The sequence below is a fragment of the Scyliorhinus canicula genome, chromosome 2, assembly GCF_902713615.1.
Source record: "Scyliorhinus canicula chromosome 2, sScyCan1.1, whole genome shotgun sequence".
NCBI lineage: Eukaryota > Metazoa > Chordata > Chondrichthyes > Carcharhiniformes > Scyliorhinidae > Scyliorhinus > Scyliorhinus canicula.
This window is the reverse complement of record NC_052147.1, coordinates 169,198,822-169,216,737: the sequence shown is the minus strand read 5'-3', so window position 1 is coordinate 169,216,737 and position 17,916 is coordinate 169,198,822. Positions and strand designations below refer to the sequence as shown.

At 42.3% G+C, this 17,916-nt stretch overlaps 2 protein-coding genes across 8 annotated transcripts in view; one reads left to right on the top strand and one right to left on the bottom strand.

Moving 5' to 3' along the window:
• Window positions 1-17,916, top strand: part of tbccd1 (TBCC domain containing 1) — a 106,432-nt gene that overhangs the window by 72,282 nt on the left and 16,234 nt on the right. For 3 of the 7 annotated variants that reach the window (XM_038789009.1, XM_038789004.1, XM_038789007.1), the window contains 2 exons: window positions 5,166-5,505; window positions 14,820-14,969. In XM_038789009.1, the coding sequence (XP_038644937.1) occupies window positions 5,170-5,505; window positions 14,820-14,969 (486 nt within the window). In that variant the 5' untranslated portion in view covers window positions 5,166-5,169. Of the gene's footprint in view, window positions 1-2,104; window positions 2,906-3,215; window positions 3,496-4,426; window positions 4,450-5,165; window positions 5,506-12,479; window positions 12,602-14,819; window positions 14,970-17,916 lie in introns of those variants that run through there. The other 4 variants (XM_038789006.1, XM_038789008.1, XM_038789005.1 and 1 more) reach the window with 4 other exon arrangements.
• lcmt2 (leucine carboxyl methyltransferase 2) overlaps window positions 5,367-17,916 on the bottom strand; it is an 87,911-nt gene continuing 75,361 nt past the window's right edge. Inside the window, exon 14 of the mRNA XM_038789003.1 lies at window positions 5,367-5,493. Coding sequence (XP_038644931.1) covers window positions 5,473-5,493 — 21 coding nt within the window. The 3' untranslated portion in view covers window positions 5,367-5,472. The remainder of the gene's footprint in view (window positions 5,494-17,916) is intronic.

Sequence of the window (17,916 nt, the reverse complement as noted above, 5' to 3'; positions counted from 1 at the left end):
TCAGCTATTGATTGAGCAAGAAGTCGTCCCAATTTTGGAAAAACTGGCCTCAGAGGTATGTGGTGACCCGTTACAAGTCCTTGGAATGGCTCCGGTAATTTACTCCCAGTTGACGACACCGATGACAAATGGGAGGACATAGATGAAGATGCTGATTACAGCGATGTGGAGACTGCAATAGTAGGCACTCTGACACTGACTCTGAGGACCACCTAATGACTATCTCATTATGCAGCTCCATGGACCACTCGCATATTTGCGAATTTGCAGGTTTGAGCAAGAACACCCAGTGCCTGGATCAGCTCAGCCAGAAAGTATAATCATCTCCTGTGATGAAAAGCAAGTCACCAATGCTCCAGCATGCCAAGAAGAGGTGAAACCGCCAACCCCAGTTCCATCCTTCATGCTATCACTAGAAATCGAGGTAATCCAGCATGTCGATAAGGCTGCAGAAGTGGGTGTAGTTACACCACCCAGAGATGATGCGATGCATAAACCTCTGAAAATAACTCAACACACGACAGCCAGTGCCACGCCAAAGGCTGCTGCAAAGAAAAGAACCAAAACCAAGAGACACACCAAAATACATCACTGTGTCCTAAACATTGAGGAAAAAAAAGAGAAGACTGGGAGAACTACCTCTGCCCCAACCAAACAGCAACAAAAACAGTCGCAAGTAGCAAGCAACATCATGCAAGAAAGCGGAAGAGTACGCGACTGGTAACACAAGTATGGCGATCTTGGACCCAGGCCTTTCAAAGGCACAGGATGAAGTGCAAGAGAAGTTAGATTCCGGCAAGTAAACCAGTCTCTGACGAGGTGGGCAACAACTCGAAAGAATGAGATCTGCACAAAAGAATTGGACACTTGTCAGGCACAGAATGTTTATGGACACTTTAGTAAAACTTGTTCACTTTACTAGCTACTTATAATGAATGTATAAAGTTTAATGTTGTCTGTAAAAAAAATGTCTTAATGTTTTGTGAGGCAGGAGGATGTGGTGATATGTCTTCGGGCCATATCATTGATGGATGGTGTGCAACCTCCAACCAGTAGGTGGCAGTACAGATAAGGGATCTCTAGACCAAGGTCATGTGACCTGTGGGTCCACTATAAGGGGAGACACATCCAGCCATCTTAAAAAGAAAAGTGAGAAGGTAATCAGGTATACAAGTGAATGGTCACTGCTAGGTGCAAGTTCCAGAGGAATAGTTAGCAGACTCCATGATAATGTGCTCTGTATCATATTGCTATCTTACCACATGAGACTCAATAAAAGATTCTGGTTTGGACAAGTCAAAGTGTTTGGTGGATTCCTTTGTAAAGTACAATGGACCAAACATAACTTTGAGGAAGTAGGGAGGCTGCAGAAGGACTTGGACAGGCTAGGAGAGTGGGTAAAGAAGTGGCAATGTAATACAATGAGGAACAGTGCGAGGTTATGCATTTAGGTAGGAAGCATAGAAGCATGCACTATTTTCTAAATAGGAAAAGGCTTCGGAAATCAGAAGCACAGAGGGACTTAAGAGTATCCTGAACGAGGACTCCTAAGGTTAACATGCAGGTTCAGTTGGTAGTTAGGAAGACAAAGCAATGTTAGCATTCATGTTGAGGGGGCTAGAATACAAGAGCAAGGATTTACTTCTGAGGCTGGATATGGCTGTGGTCAGACCCCATTTGGAATATTGTGAACAGTTTTGGGCCCTGTATCGAAGGAAGGATGTGTAGGCCTGGGAGAGGGTCCAGAGGAGGTTCACAAGAATGATCCCTGGAATTAAGGACTTGTCATTTGAGGAGTGGTTGAGAACTCTGGGTCTGTACTGAATGGAGTTTCGAAGGATATGGGGGATATCTTATTGAAACTTACAGAATACGGAGCGGCTTAGATGAGTGGACATGGAGAAGATGTTTCCACTAGGAGGAGAAACTAGAACCCGAGTGCACAGCCTCAGACTGAAGGGGCACTCCTTTAAAACAGAGAGGAGGAATTCATTCATCCAGAAAGTGGTGAATATTATTATCTGTGGAACTCTTTGCCGCAGAGGCTGTGGAGGCTAAGTCACCAAGTGTCTTTAAGACAAAGCTAAATAGATTTGTGATTAATAAGGGGATATGGGGTTAAGGGGAGAAGGCTGGCATATCAGCCATGATTGAATGGTGGAGCAGCAGACTCGTCGGGCCGAATGCTGCTCCTAATATTTTATGGTCTGATGAAGAAGGCTCAATGGGCTGAGTGTACCTATTTATCAGGATGACATACCTAGTTACCCAGAAGATGTTTCCACACGTAAGGGAGACAACAGAAACTATACAGTAAGACTACCAAAACTCGATTGAGTTGGGAACTTCACAGCAGTCAGAGATTGCGAGGAGTCCATTAAGGTGAAATCAAGTCTAGGCCCCAAAAAAGAACATTAAAATATTCAAAAAGCAAACTCGTCAGGTGTTGGCAAAATTGCACAGCCTGAGGTTGTTTATGGAACTGTACATGTTTCGTTGAGCATAGTACTTCAATGGCTGTTGATCTGTCAGCTTAGGACAATGTTACCTTTAGGCCTGCCGATTGTGGACTGAGGCCCTTCCTGCCGCCGCCCATTGCAGGTTCTCTCCGTTAGTGTCACTGAACAAACTGAAGGGCGGCAAGCGGGGGACTGGCAGAAGAGCAGCCGCCTGGGAGCCCGAGCTCGGTTACCCTGCGGGACTGGCTGGAAAGAGGGAGAGCAGCGCCTGGACCGGGGGTCCCGCCTACGATACCCCGCGAGAGAGACTGGAAGAGCAGCCGCCTGGCCTGGGAGTCCCGCCTCTGCTACGCTGCAGAACCAGCTGGGAGGGAGAGCAGCGCCTGGCCTGGGAGTCCCGCCTCGGCCGGCGAGGAGCTCCGTGCTGGTGATCTGATTCTTGGGAGGTAGTGGCAGCCATTTAGTGTTGCGAGACGGGGGAAGAGTTTAGTTACTGGCGGCGGCACTGCGAACACGTTCCAGGGAATGCTGAATGAAAACGCGCTTATCCTACTTTTTTATATTTCGGTTTTACGCCTTTTTTAAAGCAACTTCTCTTCTGCAAACTTCTAAATTATCTCTCTAGATCTTCACTATTCACAAACTAATTTCTTATCCAATTCAATTTTACCCTCAAACTGTTGGATGTTGTCACCTTTTTCTTCCTACAGCCCGGGGGACTTTTAAGATTGATGTTTGCCATCATCTAATCAATACCACTTGTTTTGTGTGGTTCTCGTAGTTTTCGGTCTTGGTACCTTTAGTTGGGCCCAATCAACTAAATAGAAGAACATAAATTAACTGGTGGACAAATTAAAAGGGGCCGGTCCCAAAGAATTTTCGGTCTTGGTATTCCGCAGTATTTAACCTTGGGGTTCTCCGTTTTAAAAGTGCTGGTTGACGTCTCTGCAGAAGACACAATGCCACCAGTAGTCACGGTGGGCCAGCTTTAACAAAAATGTGGGATCAATCTGCGACAGTTTAGAAATTTAGCAAGGTTAGTATAATCCAACTGTGTAAATGCCTGCAGGCAAATCTCCTCCTTGTGCTAAAGCTTGGTATGTTAACGACAAGTAACAGTTTTTTAAAATAACCTAGTTATCAGAATGAGACCAGGGAGGCACACGGGCTGATTAATGCTTTACAATTTTAATAGCTGTTAAAATCGAAACCCATTATTACAGATATGGACTGAATACAGTTCTGTAAGACTCCTATGTTCCAGAAGTGGCAAAGCACAATTATAAGAAAACTAGTGCATTATTTTTCATTTTTTGAAGTAGTTGTTGGGGATTATTTTATGTTGTAGTGTACATTACCTCTAATTCCCTCAAACTGCCTCATCGTATCACTGTAATAGGTTGGATTTATCAAGTTCATGGAGCAATTTTTTCTTCACTAAGAGAATGTGAATGTTTTGAATGAACAAATCTGGATAACACCAAGCTTTGTTCATGTGTATGATAACATTAGATGACCGAACACACGGCGCTGAGGATTCGATCCTGGCCCCAGGTCACTATGAAGTTTGCACATTCTCCCCGTGTATCTCACCCACAATCCTTAAAGATATGCAGGGTAGGTGAATTACCCCTCAATTGTGTAAAAAAAAATTGGGTACTCAATTTATGAAAAAAAAAATGACAACATTCAAATAGTGCTATCAAATAAATACTCCACACAAATCTACTTTATAAAATATACTGTGAAATAAATTATTTTTGAAGTGTTTTTGCAGATTATTCATTGTTCAAAAAAATAGAAATTGATTTGACATAAACAGGTGGTGACATTTAGAATTACCGGTACAGTAAGTCCTCACTTTATGTTCCTGAAAAATGCAACTTTAAGTGACACATTAAGCAAATCAGGTTTTCTTATTAAAACCAATGCAAAAGCTGGAGTTAGGTTCTGAAGGACATCGTTCATCAGAAAAAAACATTTATACCCAGTAAGTTGAAATACTTTATATTGCTAAATTCCTATATTGGTAAATGAAATATAAAAATTAATTCTAAAATAAAAAAGAAACATGACACCTTTCACTGCCTCTTCGGGTTGCCGAACTGCCAGCTCATGCCAACAATCCGGCTTGCAGCCTCTCTTACTCTCTGACCCTCCTGCTTGCTGCGGACCCTTCATCTCACTAAATTTCCAGCCCTTCGCCTCTCTAGAGCTGAGCAGCATGAGGCAGGAAAAGCAGCTTTAACTTCCGAGAGTTAAATAGTGAGCTGAATGGTCGGCAGCAAGGAGGGAGGATCAGAGAGTGGCATAGGCCATGAACCAGAGAATTGGCAGAGCGTGAGAGAATCAGGGAGTCGCAGGGGCCCAGACCAGAAGGGTTGGCAGTGAGAGGGAGCAGCAGAAGACTTTCCAAAATGGCATCAATCAGGTCACATGGCATATATCAGATCTGACACAAAATGACTTTAAAATGAAATTCCTCATGCTAAATATAATTCGGCAGCCCATTAACTGACCAAAGTTAAAGCAGAATGACTTTCTATAGCTGAATCTAACAGATGGCACTGAATGATGCCACTATTTTCACATGAGCACTTTTATTAATGAAGCAATCAGTCTTGATTGTTTAAGATGTCAACCACTTTTCACTTTTATTGCTCTCATAAAACCAAGCCTGTGAAGTAAAATATATTTCCTTTTCAGCATAATGGAACGACCAAGCGTCTGTCTTTGGATAAAACATGAAACCTTTACTGTTGGGGTCTTGCAGATCCCACCACCATCAAAATTTAGTATGCATTACCTTCGAAAGATGGCAACATACGTTCGAACGAAGGGAGGAGATGGTGGTTATCCCAGACTTTCTTGGCCCATGTGGAGGCACATTGCTTGTGGGAAGTTGCAACTGGCTGAATGTTTGGCTTGGCTGTATTTTGAAACATTTGACAGTCTTCTTGAGAGAACCGCAGAGGAGAGGCTGGAGTGGGCTGAGGCAGTATCTCATTGCAGGTCAGAAGAGGAAATTGACAAACTGAAAAACAAGGTGGGCATTGTTTTTGTATTCAGTGGCAAAATTATAACTTTACATTTTTAGAACTTCCCTGTTATCTACTGCTGATTATTGCTTGATGAACCTTGAGTAGTGATATAAATAACACTCATTAAGAGAATGGAATACACTAACTGGATGTGCTGGCACAGCAAATGGAAAACATCTCTACACATACACTTTTTAGGGCATGTCTTATGTATTTTTAAAAATGCAGTGAGTGATCAAGGTTATATTATAATAATAATAATCTTTATTATTGTCATAAGTAGTCCTGCATTGTGATTTAACAGCCTCATGAACACATCAGAACACAAGAACTGGGAGCAGGAGTAGGCAATTCATCCCCTCGAGCCTGCTCTGCCAATCAATACATTTATGATCTCCTCGGCCTCAACTCCACTACCTGCCCATTCTCCATAATACTTCAATCCATTACTGTCCGTCTATCTCCTCCTTGAATTTACGCAATGGCCCGGCATCCACCGCACTCTGGGGTAGTGAATTCCACAGATACACGACACTTTGAGAAGTAATTTCTCCTTATCTGTGTTTTAATCTGCCATCTCTTATCCTAAAACTATGACACAATAAGAGGTCTCACAACACCAGGTTAAAGTCCAACAGGTTAGTTTGGAATCACTAGTTTTCGGAGTGCAGCTCCTTCATCAGCTACACTCCAAAAGCTAGTGATTCCAAACAAACCTGTTGGACTTTAACCTGGTGTTGTAAGACGGCTTACTGTGCCCACCTCAGTCCAACGCCGTCATCTCCACATTAAAACTACGATCAGATTGCTCCACAAGAGGAAGCATCCGCTCCACGTCTACTTTGTCGGTACCTTTTATCATCATCATCTTGTATACCTTAATAAATCTCTTCTCATTCTGCTCGACCGGACTAAACTGCTCGATCTCTCTTAGACCATAAGACATAGGAGTAGAATTAGGCCACTCGAGTCTGCTCTGCTATTCAATCATAGCTGATATTTTTCTCATCCCCATTCTCCTGCCTTCTCCCCATAATCCCTGATCCCCTTATTGATCAAAAACCTATCTGTCTCTGTCTTAAGGACACTCTGTGATTTGGCCTCCACAGCCTTCTGCGGCAAAGTGTTCTACAGATTCACCACCCTCTGGCTGAAGAAATTCCTCCTCATCTTTGTTTTAAAGGATCGTCCCTTTAGTCTGAGATTGTGTCCTCTGCTTGTAGTTTTTCCTACAAGTGGAAACATCCTCTCCACGTCCACTCTATCCATGCTTCGCGGTATCCTGCAAGTTTCAATAAGATCCCCCCTCATCCTTCTAAACTCCAACGAGTACAGACCCAGAGTCCTCAACCGTTCCTCGTACGACAAGCTCTTCATTCCAGGGATCATTCTTGTGAACCTTCTCTGGACCCTTTCCAAGGCCAGCACATCCTTCCTTAGATACGGAGCCCAAAACTGCTCAGAATGCTCCAAATGGGGTCTGACCAGAGACTTATTTAGCCTCAGGAGTACATCCCTAGTCTTGTATTCTAGCCCTCTCGACATGAATGCTAACATTGCATTTGCCTTCCTAACTGCCGACTGAAACTGCACGTTAACCTTAAGAGAATCTTGAACAACGGCTCCCAAGTTCCTTTGTGCTTCTGATTTCCTCAGCATCTTCTCATTTAGAAAATAGTCTATGCCTCCATTTTTCCTTCTAAAGTGCATAACCTCACACTTTTCCACGTTGTATTCAATCGGCCACTTCTTTGCCCACTCTCCTAGCCTGTCCAAGTCCTTCTGCAGCCCGCCTGCTTCCTCAATACTACCTGTCCCTCTACGGATCTTTGTATCATCTGCAAAACTAGCAACAGTGCCTTCAGCTCCTTCTTCCAGATCATTAATGTATATTGTGAAAAGTTGTGGTCCCAGCACCGATCCTGAGGCACACCACTAATCATCGGCTGCCATCCTGAAAGAGACCCCTTTATTCCCACTCTCTGCCTTCTGCCAGTCAGTCAATCCTCTATCCATGCCAAGACCTTACCCTTAACACCATGGGCTCTTAACTTATTTAACGGTTTCCGATGCAGCATCTTGTCAAAGGTCCTCTGGAAATCTAAATAAATCACATCCATTGCTTCTCCTTTGTCTAACTTCCTTGTTACTTCCTCAAAGAACTCTAACAGATTTGTCAGACGTGACTTCCACTTGATAAAGCCGCTAACTCAGTCCTGTTTTATCATGCACTCTTCCAAGTACTCCGCTATCTCATCTTTAATAACAGACTCTAAAATCTTACCAATGACCGAAGTCAGGCTAACCGGCCTATAGTTTCCCGTCTTCTGCCTCCCTCCCTTCTTAAACACTGATGTTACATTCGCCACCTTCCAGTCCTCTGGGACCCTTTTCTGCCTCCAGTGATTCCTGAAAGATCACCACTAATACCTCCACAATCTCCTGAGCTATCTCTTTTAGAACCCTGGGATGTAGTCCATCCGGTCCAGGTGATTTATCCACCTTCAGACCTTTCAATTTCCCCAGAACCTTCTCCTTAGTGATGGTCACTGCACTCACCTCTACCCCCTGATTCTCCTGGAGATCCAGCATCCCACTGGTGTCTTCCATCATGAAGATTGATGTACTTCTCCAGCTACATTTTCCAATGGTCCAATGTCTATTTTCTGCCTCTCTCTTACCTTCTATATATTGGGGGGAAAAACTCTTCCCATCTTTCTTTATATTACTGGCTAGCTTGCACTCATATTTCATCTTCTCCCCCCTTATTGACTTTTTAAAGGCTTCCCAATTCTCTGTCTTCCCACTAACCCCACCACTTTGTATGCTTTTTCTTTTGCTTTTATGCTATCCTTGACTTTCCTCGTCAGCCATGGATGCATCGTCCTCCCCTTAGCATGTTTCCTCTTCCTTGGAATGAATTTCTGTTGTGCCCCACGAATAACCCCCAAAAACCCCTGCCATTGCTGTTCCACAGTCTTCCCTGCTAGGCTCCTTTTCCAACTCCTGCCATTGCTGTTCCACTGTCTTCCCTGCCCCTTTTCCAATCAATTCTGGCCAGCTCATCCCTCATGTCTTTGTCGTTACCCTTATTTAATCATAATACTTCTTCATAATAATCTTCATAAGACAAACCCCTCATCTCTGGTATCAACCTAGTGAAACTCCTCTGAACTTCCTCTAATGCAACAACATCCCTCCCCAAATAAGGACCAAAATTGTGCATAATACGCCAGGTTCGGTCTCACCAATGCCTTGTTCAGTTGCAGCAACACTTCCTACTTTAATACTCCCAAGGCCAAAATTCAATTTTCCTTCCTTATTACCTGCTGTACCTGCATGCTAGATTTCTGTGATCATGCATAAGGACACTCAGATCCCTGTGCACTGGAGCACTCTGAAGTTTCTCTCCATTTAGATAATAAGTTGCCTTTCCATTTTTCTGACTAAAATGGATAATTGATCTGTCAAATTCTGACCCACTCACTTAACCTATCTATGTCCATTTGTAAACGTATTTCCTCTTTGCAACTTACTATCCTACTAGTGTCATCTGAAAATTTGCCCAAAGTACCTTCTATCCCTACATCTTTAAGTCATTAATATATATTGTAAATAGTTATGGCTGAGGACCAAACCCTGTGCACCCCACTAGTTATATCTGGTCAACCAGAAAAAGACCCATTTATCCTGACTCTCTGCCTTCTGTCAGTCAATCTTCTATTCAAGTTAATAAATTACCCCAAACCCAATGTGATCTTACCTTGTGTATTGACCTTCTTGTGTGGCTCCTTATCAAATGCCTACTGGAAGTCCAGATATACTACATCTACAGGATCCCCATTATCCACTTGGCTTGTTACATCTTCGAAGAACTCGAGCAAATTACCCTTCATAAACCATGCTGACTCAGAGATTGTGTTTTGACTTTTTAAATGTCCTGTTAGTACTTCCTTAATAATGGATTCTAACAATTTGCCAACAATAGCAGTTAAACCAACTGGTCTAATTACCTATTTTCTGCCCCCTCCATTTTTGAATAAGGGCATTACATTGGCATTTTTCCATTTCACTTGAATCTCTCTAATCCAGGGAATTTTGGAATATTATAGCCAACGGATCAACTATCTCTGCTTCCACTCCCTTGAAGACCCTAGGATGTAGGCCATCAGGGCCTGGGGATATGGATGCCTTCATTAATAGTTTTCTTTCATAATTTGCCATTACTCTTTTTATTAGTAACCCCTTGTTGATCTTTAAAAGTTTCCCAATCTTCCAGCCTGCCACTGGCCTTTGCAACATGGTATGCCTTAGTTTTTGTCTTTGTTTTCTTCAACTTCCTTGCTTAGCCATAGATATCCCCCCCCCCCCCTCCCACTCTTACAATCTTTCTTCCTCTCTGTAATATATTTTAGTTTGCAGGAATTGAACATCATCTTCAGTAGCGCCACTGCACATCAACTCTCCTACCTTTTAGTCTTTCTGCCAGTCCACTAGAGCCAAATCTGTCCTCATGCGGACATGATTACCTTTGTTTAACTCTAGAACGCTAGTGTGAGACTCCAGTTTCTCACCCTCAAACTGAAGTTGAAATTCCATCACGCTATGATCACTCTTCCCTAGAGGATCCTGAACTAGGAGGTCATTAATTAATCCCTCCTCCAGAATAACCTGCTCGTTGGTTGGTTCCAGAACATGTTACTCCAGAAACAATATATTCACAATCTCTTAATACATTCAATGAACTCTCCCTGAGGCTACCCATGCAAATTTGATTAATGCAGTCTTTTTGCATATTAAAATAACCCATGATTTTTGTATACCTTTCTTACAAGCCTCCCAATATTTCCTGGTTTATACTGTGCACCACTGGAAACCTATAGATTATTCCCACTAGGGACTTCTTTCCTTTGCTAGTTTTATTTGTACCCAGACTGATTCCACGTCTTGATCTTCAGTGTCTATATCATTTCTCACTGCAGCACTGATCCTTTCTTTTACTATCAAAGCTACACCTCCTCCATTTCCCTTCTGCCTAGCTTTCCAAAATACTGAGTACCCTTGGATATTCAACCACCAGACCTGGTCTCAGTAATCGCCACCAAATCATAGCCCTTTGTCTTCATTTACCTGTTAACTCATTGATTTTATTCCGAATGCTTTGTACATTCAGACACATTATAAATTTTCCTCACTCGTCTGATTTTTGGTGCAATATGACATTCACACGTTCTGCCCCTTCCTTTTATTTTCTGGTAACAATTCACCTCATCACCAACCTGCACTCCTTCCTTCTCCTTTAACTTTGATTTTCTAATTGTCCATGCAGCTGAACCATCCCCCCAACTATTTAGTTTGAAGCCCTGTCTGCAGCCCTAGTTATAAGATTTGCCAGGTCTCTGGTCCCAGATCAGCATGATTCAGGTGCACCGGAATAACTCTCTCCTTCCCCAGTACTGATGCCAATGTCCCATGAATTGAACCCCATTTCTCCCACACCAACCTTTGAGCCACGCATTTACCTCACCCTATTGACCCGGTGTCAATTAGCCCGTGGCTCAGATAGCAATCCAGAGATTACCTTTTTGGTTCTGCTTTTTAAATTTAGCCCCTAGCTGCTCATATTCCCTCAGCATAACCTCTGTCCTTGTTCTGTCTATGTAGTTGGTACCTACGTGGATCACGACAACTGGATCTTTCTCCCCACCCGCTCCAAATTCCTCTGCAGCTCAGATGAGATATCATGAACCCGAGCACCAAGAAGGCGACACAACCTTCAGGACTCTCGATCCTGATCACAGACTCTCGATCCTGGTCACAGAGAACAGTGTCTATGACCCTAAGTATACTATCCCCAATGAAGACTACATTTATCTTCTCTCCCCCACTTGAATGGCTCCCTGTACTATGGTGCTGTGGTCAGTCCCTGCTCTCGTCCACACAGGGAACAAGAATCTCAAACCCGTAGGACAACAAGGGCTGAGGTCCCTGCAACCCTACGTCTTGGATCCCTCTACCTCCCTCACTCTGGTCAAATTCAAGGTAGTTAACCTAAGGGGTGTGACTGCCTCCTGAAACACAGCATCCAGGTAACCCTCTCCCTCGCAGATGGGTTGCAGTACCAAAAGCTGACTTCAGCTCGCCAACTCTTGAGCCAAAGTCCCCTCTAGCAACCAACACTTGCTACAGATGCGTTCATTAAGAACTACAATGAGGTCCACAACCTCCCACATCATACAGGTACAACACATCATCTGGCCCTGCATCTCTATTTTATTTAATTAGTTTAAAAAAAAAATTCCAACTGGATTTTAGTTTTTTTTTCATCTGTAAAATATTTCTCCTTTTTACCTTTTTTTTTCAACAATTTTATTGAGGTATTTTTCGGCATTGTAAACAGTTACAGATAACAAACAAAAAAAAGACCAAAAATGTGCAAACACAAACGTAAAACTAATGCCTCAATCAAACCATACTGCATAAGCCCGCTACTCTCCAATAGACACTACCCGCCTATTTATCCCTCCTACCCTACTCTAATCTCTCCCCGCCCCCCCCCCCCCCCCACCCCCGCTCCTTTTTACCTTTAATCTCAAAGGAACTAAATAGGTAATGCAATTTGCAGTTACTTACCAGCCATGTAACTTACCGTTTTCCTGCAATGTCATTCTAGATTGTTTTTCAAACTCAGCCCGCTACCCGAGTAGAAGTGGCCCTCACGGTCTGGCTGTCTCCGCTCCTTCCTCTTTCATCTAACTCCCCTTTTCACCAAACTACAGCTGCACTCTGATGCAACAAGACAGCACTCAGTGCAGGTATCCATTATACACAATTGGCTTTGTGAAACAAGTAAAAAAAATGCAATGGGATGGAAGTGACCAAACAACTCTAATGCCAGAACTTTGACTCCTACCTGTGACAGTTTGAATCCCAGCCACTAATTATAACTAATTTTCCCTCATTCGGTCTTGACCAAAAGATGGAACAGTGAGTCCCAGGATATTTGTCCCAACTGTTTGCTGTCCGTTGGAGGAAGAAATCTGTAATACTGCACATATTTTTAATCAAGTGTGCTGCCACCTTAGCTGAACAACAATAATGGTAAGAGGGGACGGTGAGGGGTGAGTTCAAAAAGGTTTGCTTGCTCAATGAAATGTTCTCCGATTCTAGCGAAAAATTGGATTTTAAAATTGTTCAGTTAACGAATTGCAAATTTCAAATATCAATCTTGATTAATAGAATATAGATGAGTTTTTTCTTAGTTTTTTCATGCCTTTCATCTGAATTCTTGAATGTAAGCCTGGAGTTCTATAAGTTAGTGATAGAAGATCTGTAATTCCCCACTATTGGTTTGGTAAAAGCTGTAATTTACAATAAATCTATTATACTGATCTATAGTATTTCTAGTTAACCTTCACAGTGTGGCCTATTTGTCCTTCCACTCGAAACCAATTCTCTGTTCGTAGATTATAACTGTGTTCATGCAAGCTTTCTGTTCCACTTGAGTGCTGTTTATCATGTGATGCATTTACTTCCCAAAGTTGGAAGTATTTTTAATTATAGTTGGCATCTCAGAGTAATGAATTTGTAATTGTGGTTGTAACAATCAATCATACTGTGATACCTCACACATCTCCCATGAAATAAGCATTCAGTAGTACTCTTGAAGAGACTGGTTGAGATTATGGATTTAGAGAATGTTAAAGATGGATATTAACCTAAAACAGTTTAGTTCTGATATGAGGGCGGCACGGTAGTACTGTTGCTTCACAGAGCCAGGGTCCCAGGTTCGATTCCCGGCTTGGGTCACTGTCTGTGCGGAGTCTGCATGTTCTCCCCGTGTCTGGGTGAGTTTCTTCCGGGTGCTCCGGTTTCCTCCCTCAAGTCCCGAAAGACGCGCTGTTAGGTATTTTGGACATTCTGAATTCTCCCTCCGTGTACCCGAACAGGTGCCGGAATGTGACGACTCAAAGCTTTTCACAGTAACGTCATTGCAGTGTTAATGTCAGCCTACTTGTGACAATAAAGATAATAAATAACCATCTTGCTGGTTACAAATCGATGCTTCACATTTCAGAGAATTTGTGTTACAAAAAAAATGTGAAGGCTAATAATGGTGTTGAATTAGAAGATTTTCTAATCTCAACCCTTGCAGATCTTGGCAGCTTCTTTGAAGAATAAACTGGTAAAATTGAATAGGTATTTTGGGGAAAAGGCTACATGGAGACATGTTACCGTGCCAATATAGAAAGCTGGGAAATTAGATGATGTCCACATTACTAGGCAAGAAGAAATTAAGGAGAGATTCAAGATATATCCTCTGAGGCCATCCAGACACCACCTGATTGAATTGAAGGTTACAAAAAGATATGGGGCCGATTTTCCAGCTATGTTGCGCCTGGTGCAAATCCCCCTATATCGGGGGAATAACGGAAGTGGCCCGAAACAAGATCTGTGCCAAACAGTGGACAATGCTCCCAGCCAACTGCAGCTGATACGATCTTGTCCATACCCTCGCTGGGAGCGAACCAGATTAGCAAATTAAAAGTAGCATTAACAAAATTGGCTTCAAGTCAAATTTTTCCCATTGCCGCTATTCTCCCGCATACTGGTGCAACGTGAAGCCGGCTGGCATCACTACTGGTCTCCACCATCGGTGACCAGACATGAAGACGGCATTGGGGGGCTCTGAGGACATTTGGAACCCCTGCATGGTCGGGAACATGGCAGAGCTATGCCATGGCACTGCAGCCCGGCATTGCAGGGCCAGAAGGCATACACATTGGGAGGGCTCCAATGCCAACTATCCTTGGGGGGGGGGGGGGGGGGGTTGATGCCGATTTAACTGTCATTGAGATCAGAGCTTGCTGCCATGTTTAGACCCCACCCTCCTCAATGCCAGTGTAAATCATGCGATCTACTAAAAATTAACTAAGTGTGGGAAGATCTCATGGGAGTCACATTTACACCCAAAATGACAGTAATTTTGGGGGGGAAATTCTGCCCAAGGTTTAAGCACTTGAGGTTTGTTTACTTTCCTGCAATAGTCGAGCAGTCTTTACAATGGATCTTTATTGACATTAGCTTTAAATAGAAAAGAAAATGAAATTATCATCATGCTCTTGATAAGACCTCGATGTTAACTCCTTTGGAATAATGAATAGTAAGTCTGTAAAGTTTTCAAAAAAACTGTTTTACATTTTTTACATTCTTTATTTACATGATGCATTTATATATTATGCAATTTGAAAAATAAAACACTAATCTAAATTGAGCCCATTTTCTCTCCCCACACCCCCCCCCCCCCCCCCCCCAACAGCTGTCAGTGGACACACTGCAGTTCCTGCTGTTTCTGTATGTTCAGCAGCTGAATAAAGTTTCTCTACGAACATCCTTGATTGGAGAGGAATGGCCAAGTCCAAGGTCACGATCGCCTGATTTAGATGGAAAATCTAATTCTCAGAACAAGGTATGCTTTTGTAATACCAGTAAAGTGCTGCATTTGCAAATAGTGAGGGTGCATAAGAAAGTAAACTTTTTTGCATACTTGTGCTATTTGAGTTCAACAACATGCTGTTCAGCACAGTATAAACTTGAATTAATTGAACTATGTTCTAATTACAGTCATGAGCAGAAAATCTGCCCAAAGACGAAATTCTGCATTTCCCAATGTCAAAACTGACTTGTAAATAATTGCAGAGGAACTTTAGGAATTGTATACCATAAGGTTAATAATTCTAAATACACATATTGTTCTTCATTTTCTGTATCCCTTTCACAAATGAAGTATTCTAGTTTACTGCTAATATCTTTCATCAGTACCTGACTCATTTTCAGTCCAAATAAATATTTGCAGTTCATTGTTGACTTGTAATTATACCTTTTCACAAAATTATAATTTTCCTGCAGTATTAAAAGCTACTTTTTTGATTATATGGGTTTATCTTTTGTCATGTGAGAGTACCTTTAAGAAATAGGTATTTATAAATGGTTGTGAATATAAATATCTGTAATGAGAGTACCTTTAAGAAATAGGTGTTTATTACTGCAGTGATGTCAGAGAGTGGGTGGAGCTGGGCTGTCTGTCAGCTTTTTACTTTCGCTTTAGGCTTTTTGCTACAGGGAGGGTTTGGTTTCATTTTAGTTTTGGAGAAGCTGTGATCACAGTAGGATGTGTGTGAATCTCTGCAAGCTTATGAGTGTCCATTTGCTGATTTCACCGTGGGAACTGATGTATTTCTGTAAAAAGGTGTTTTTAAGTCTTCTGGATGTTAAAAGGAAAGCTTAAAGGATTACTTAGTGTTGTAGTCTTTGGGGGTAGTATTTGAATTAATGGTTGCTAAGATGTTCACTGTATGTTTTAAAAAGGTTGACTTGAGTTCATGGAATAAACATTGTTTTGCTTAAAAAAATACTTTTCCATTTCTGCTGAACCACACCTGTAGAGTGGGCCGTGTGCTCCCCATACCACAATCTATTAAACGTTGTGGGTCAGATGAACTCCATGATACACTTTGGGGTTCTCTAAACCCTGGCCCATAACACTTTTATTCAGGTAAAATATGAACTTTAGTCAATCATATCGTGCAGGTTTATGGTGTTTTTCTTTTAAGCCTTCACAAAATAAAGTTTAATACACTAATCTTTTATTATTAGCTCAGTTCCATAGTGGTTTTGTGATTTAAGCTTTTTATTGTTTGCATATCAAAGATGAGAAAAGGCCATAGGACCCATTTGTGTTTATCTCCATTCTCTCCCTGTAGCCAATTTGAGGTTCCTCGTAAAAAGGCCCTCAATTGTTCCCATGTAGGTCCCAGACATATTAATTATCCAAAATGATTTCCTGTTGTCTCTTTTTCAAGAAGTTCATCTATTAACTCCTAAAAGAACCGTAAAGAATTGGTCAAGACACTAACGTTTTTCCATGGTTCCTCCATTTACGTGGATAGCCCCTATTCTGCTCAAATCCAACTCAAAACACACCACCCACGTGTATGTTGCTGTCACCTTATAAGCATCTTAAATTCCTGGATCCTTAATCTGCCCATTTCTTTTTTTTATATAAATTTAGAGTACCCATTTTTTGTTTGCCAATTGAGGGGAAATTTAGCATGCCCAATCCACCTAACCAGCACATATGTGGGTTGTGGGGGTGAAACCCACGCAGGCACAGGGAGAATTTGCGAACTCCACACGAACAGAAATTTGCCCATTTCTCCAGTGAATACATATCTGCCACCTCAGATCTTTCTTCATAGCCCAATGCGCTCAAGCTGGGAATTGTATTTGTTGCAATGCTATAGCAAAGAGGCAATGGGCTGAATAACCTCCTTCTGTGCTTTAAGTAGATATGATTTTCAAGAGTCAGAATGTCCTCCCTGAAGTGTGTATACCAAAACTCTAAATGAAGCTGAAACCTTGTATAAAGACATGAGGGATGAGCTGGCCAGAGAGGTTTAGAAGGGGAGCCTATCAGGGAAGATGCTGGAGCAGCAATGGCAGTGTTTTTTTTGGGATTATTCAGGATGCACAACAAATATCATCCCAAGGAGGAGAGAACATGCTAAGGGGAGGACAAGGCAATGGAAGTCAGGGACAGCATAAAAGAAAAAGAAAAAACATACATTGTTGGCGAGGAGTAGTGGGGAGCCTTTAAAAGTAAGAGGAGGACAACTTAAAAAAGCAATAATGGCAGAGAAGATGAAATATGAGTGTAAGCTAGCTAGTAATATAAAAGAAGATTGCAAGAGGTTTTTTCCCGATATAAATTTAAGTTAAGAGGGGGGGGGGGGTTGTTGGGTTACGGGTATAGGGTGGATACGTGGGTTTGAGTAGGGTGATCATGGCTCGGCACAACATCGAGGGCCGAAGGGCCTGTTCTGTGCTGTACTGTTCTATGTTCTATATAGGTCAGAGAGAGGCAAGAATGGACTTTCGACCACTGGAAAATTAGGTTGTAGAAATAGTAATGGGGAACAATGAATGGTAGAGGAACTGAATAGGTACTTTGCATCAGTATTCACGGTGCTAAACACCAGTGGCATACCAAAATTTCAAGAGAGACGGGGCAGAGTTGAGTGTAGTGGCCAACACTAAGGAGAAGCTTCTGGGGAAGCTGAAAGAAGTAAAGGTGGATTAAGTCACCCGGACTGGGTGGACTGCACCCCAGGGTTGTGATGGAGATAGCTGAGGAGATTGTGGAAACATTAGTCGTGATCTTTCCAGAATTACTGGAGTCAGGGAGGGCCCCAGAGGACTGGAAAATGGCTAATGTAACAGCCCTGTATAAGAAGGGAGGGAGGCAGAAGATGGCAAATTATAGACTGGTTAGCCTGACTTGGTCATTGGTAAATATTGTGAGCAGTTTTGAGCCTCGTATTTAAGGAAGGGTGTGCTGGTCTTGGAGGAGGTTCACA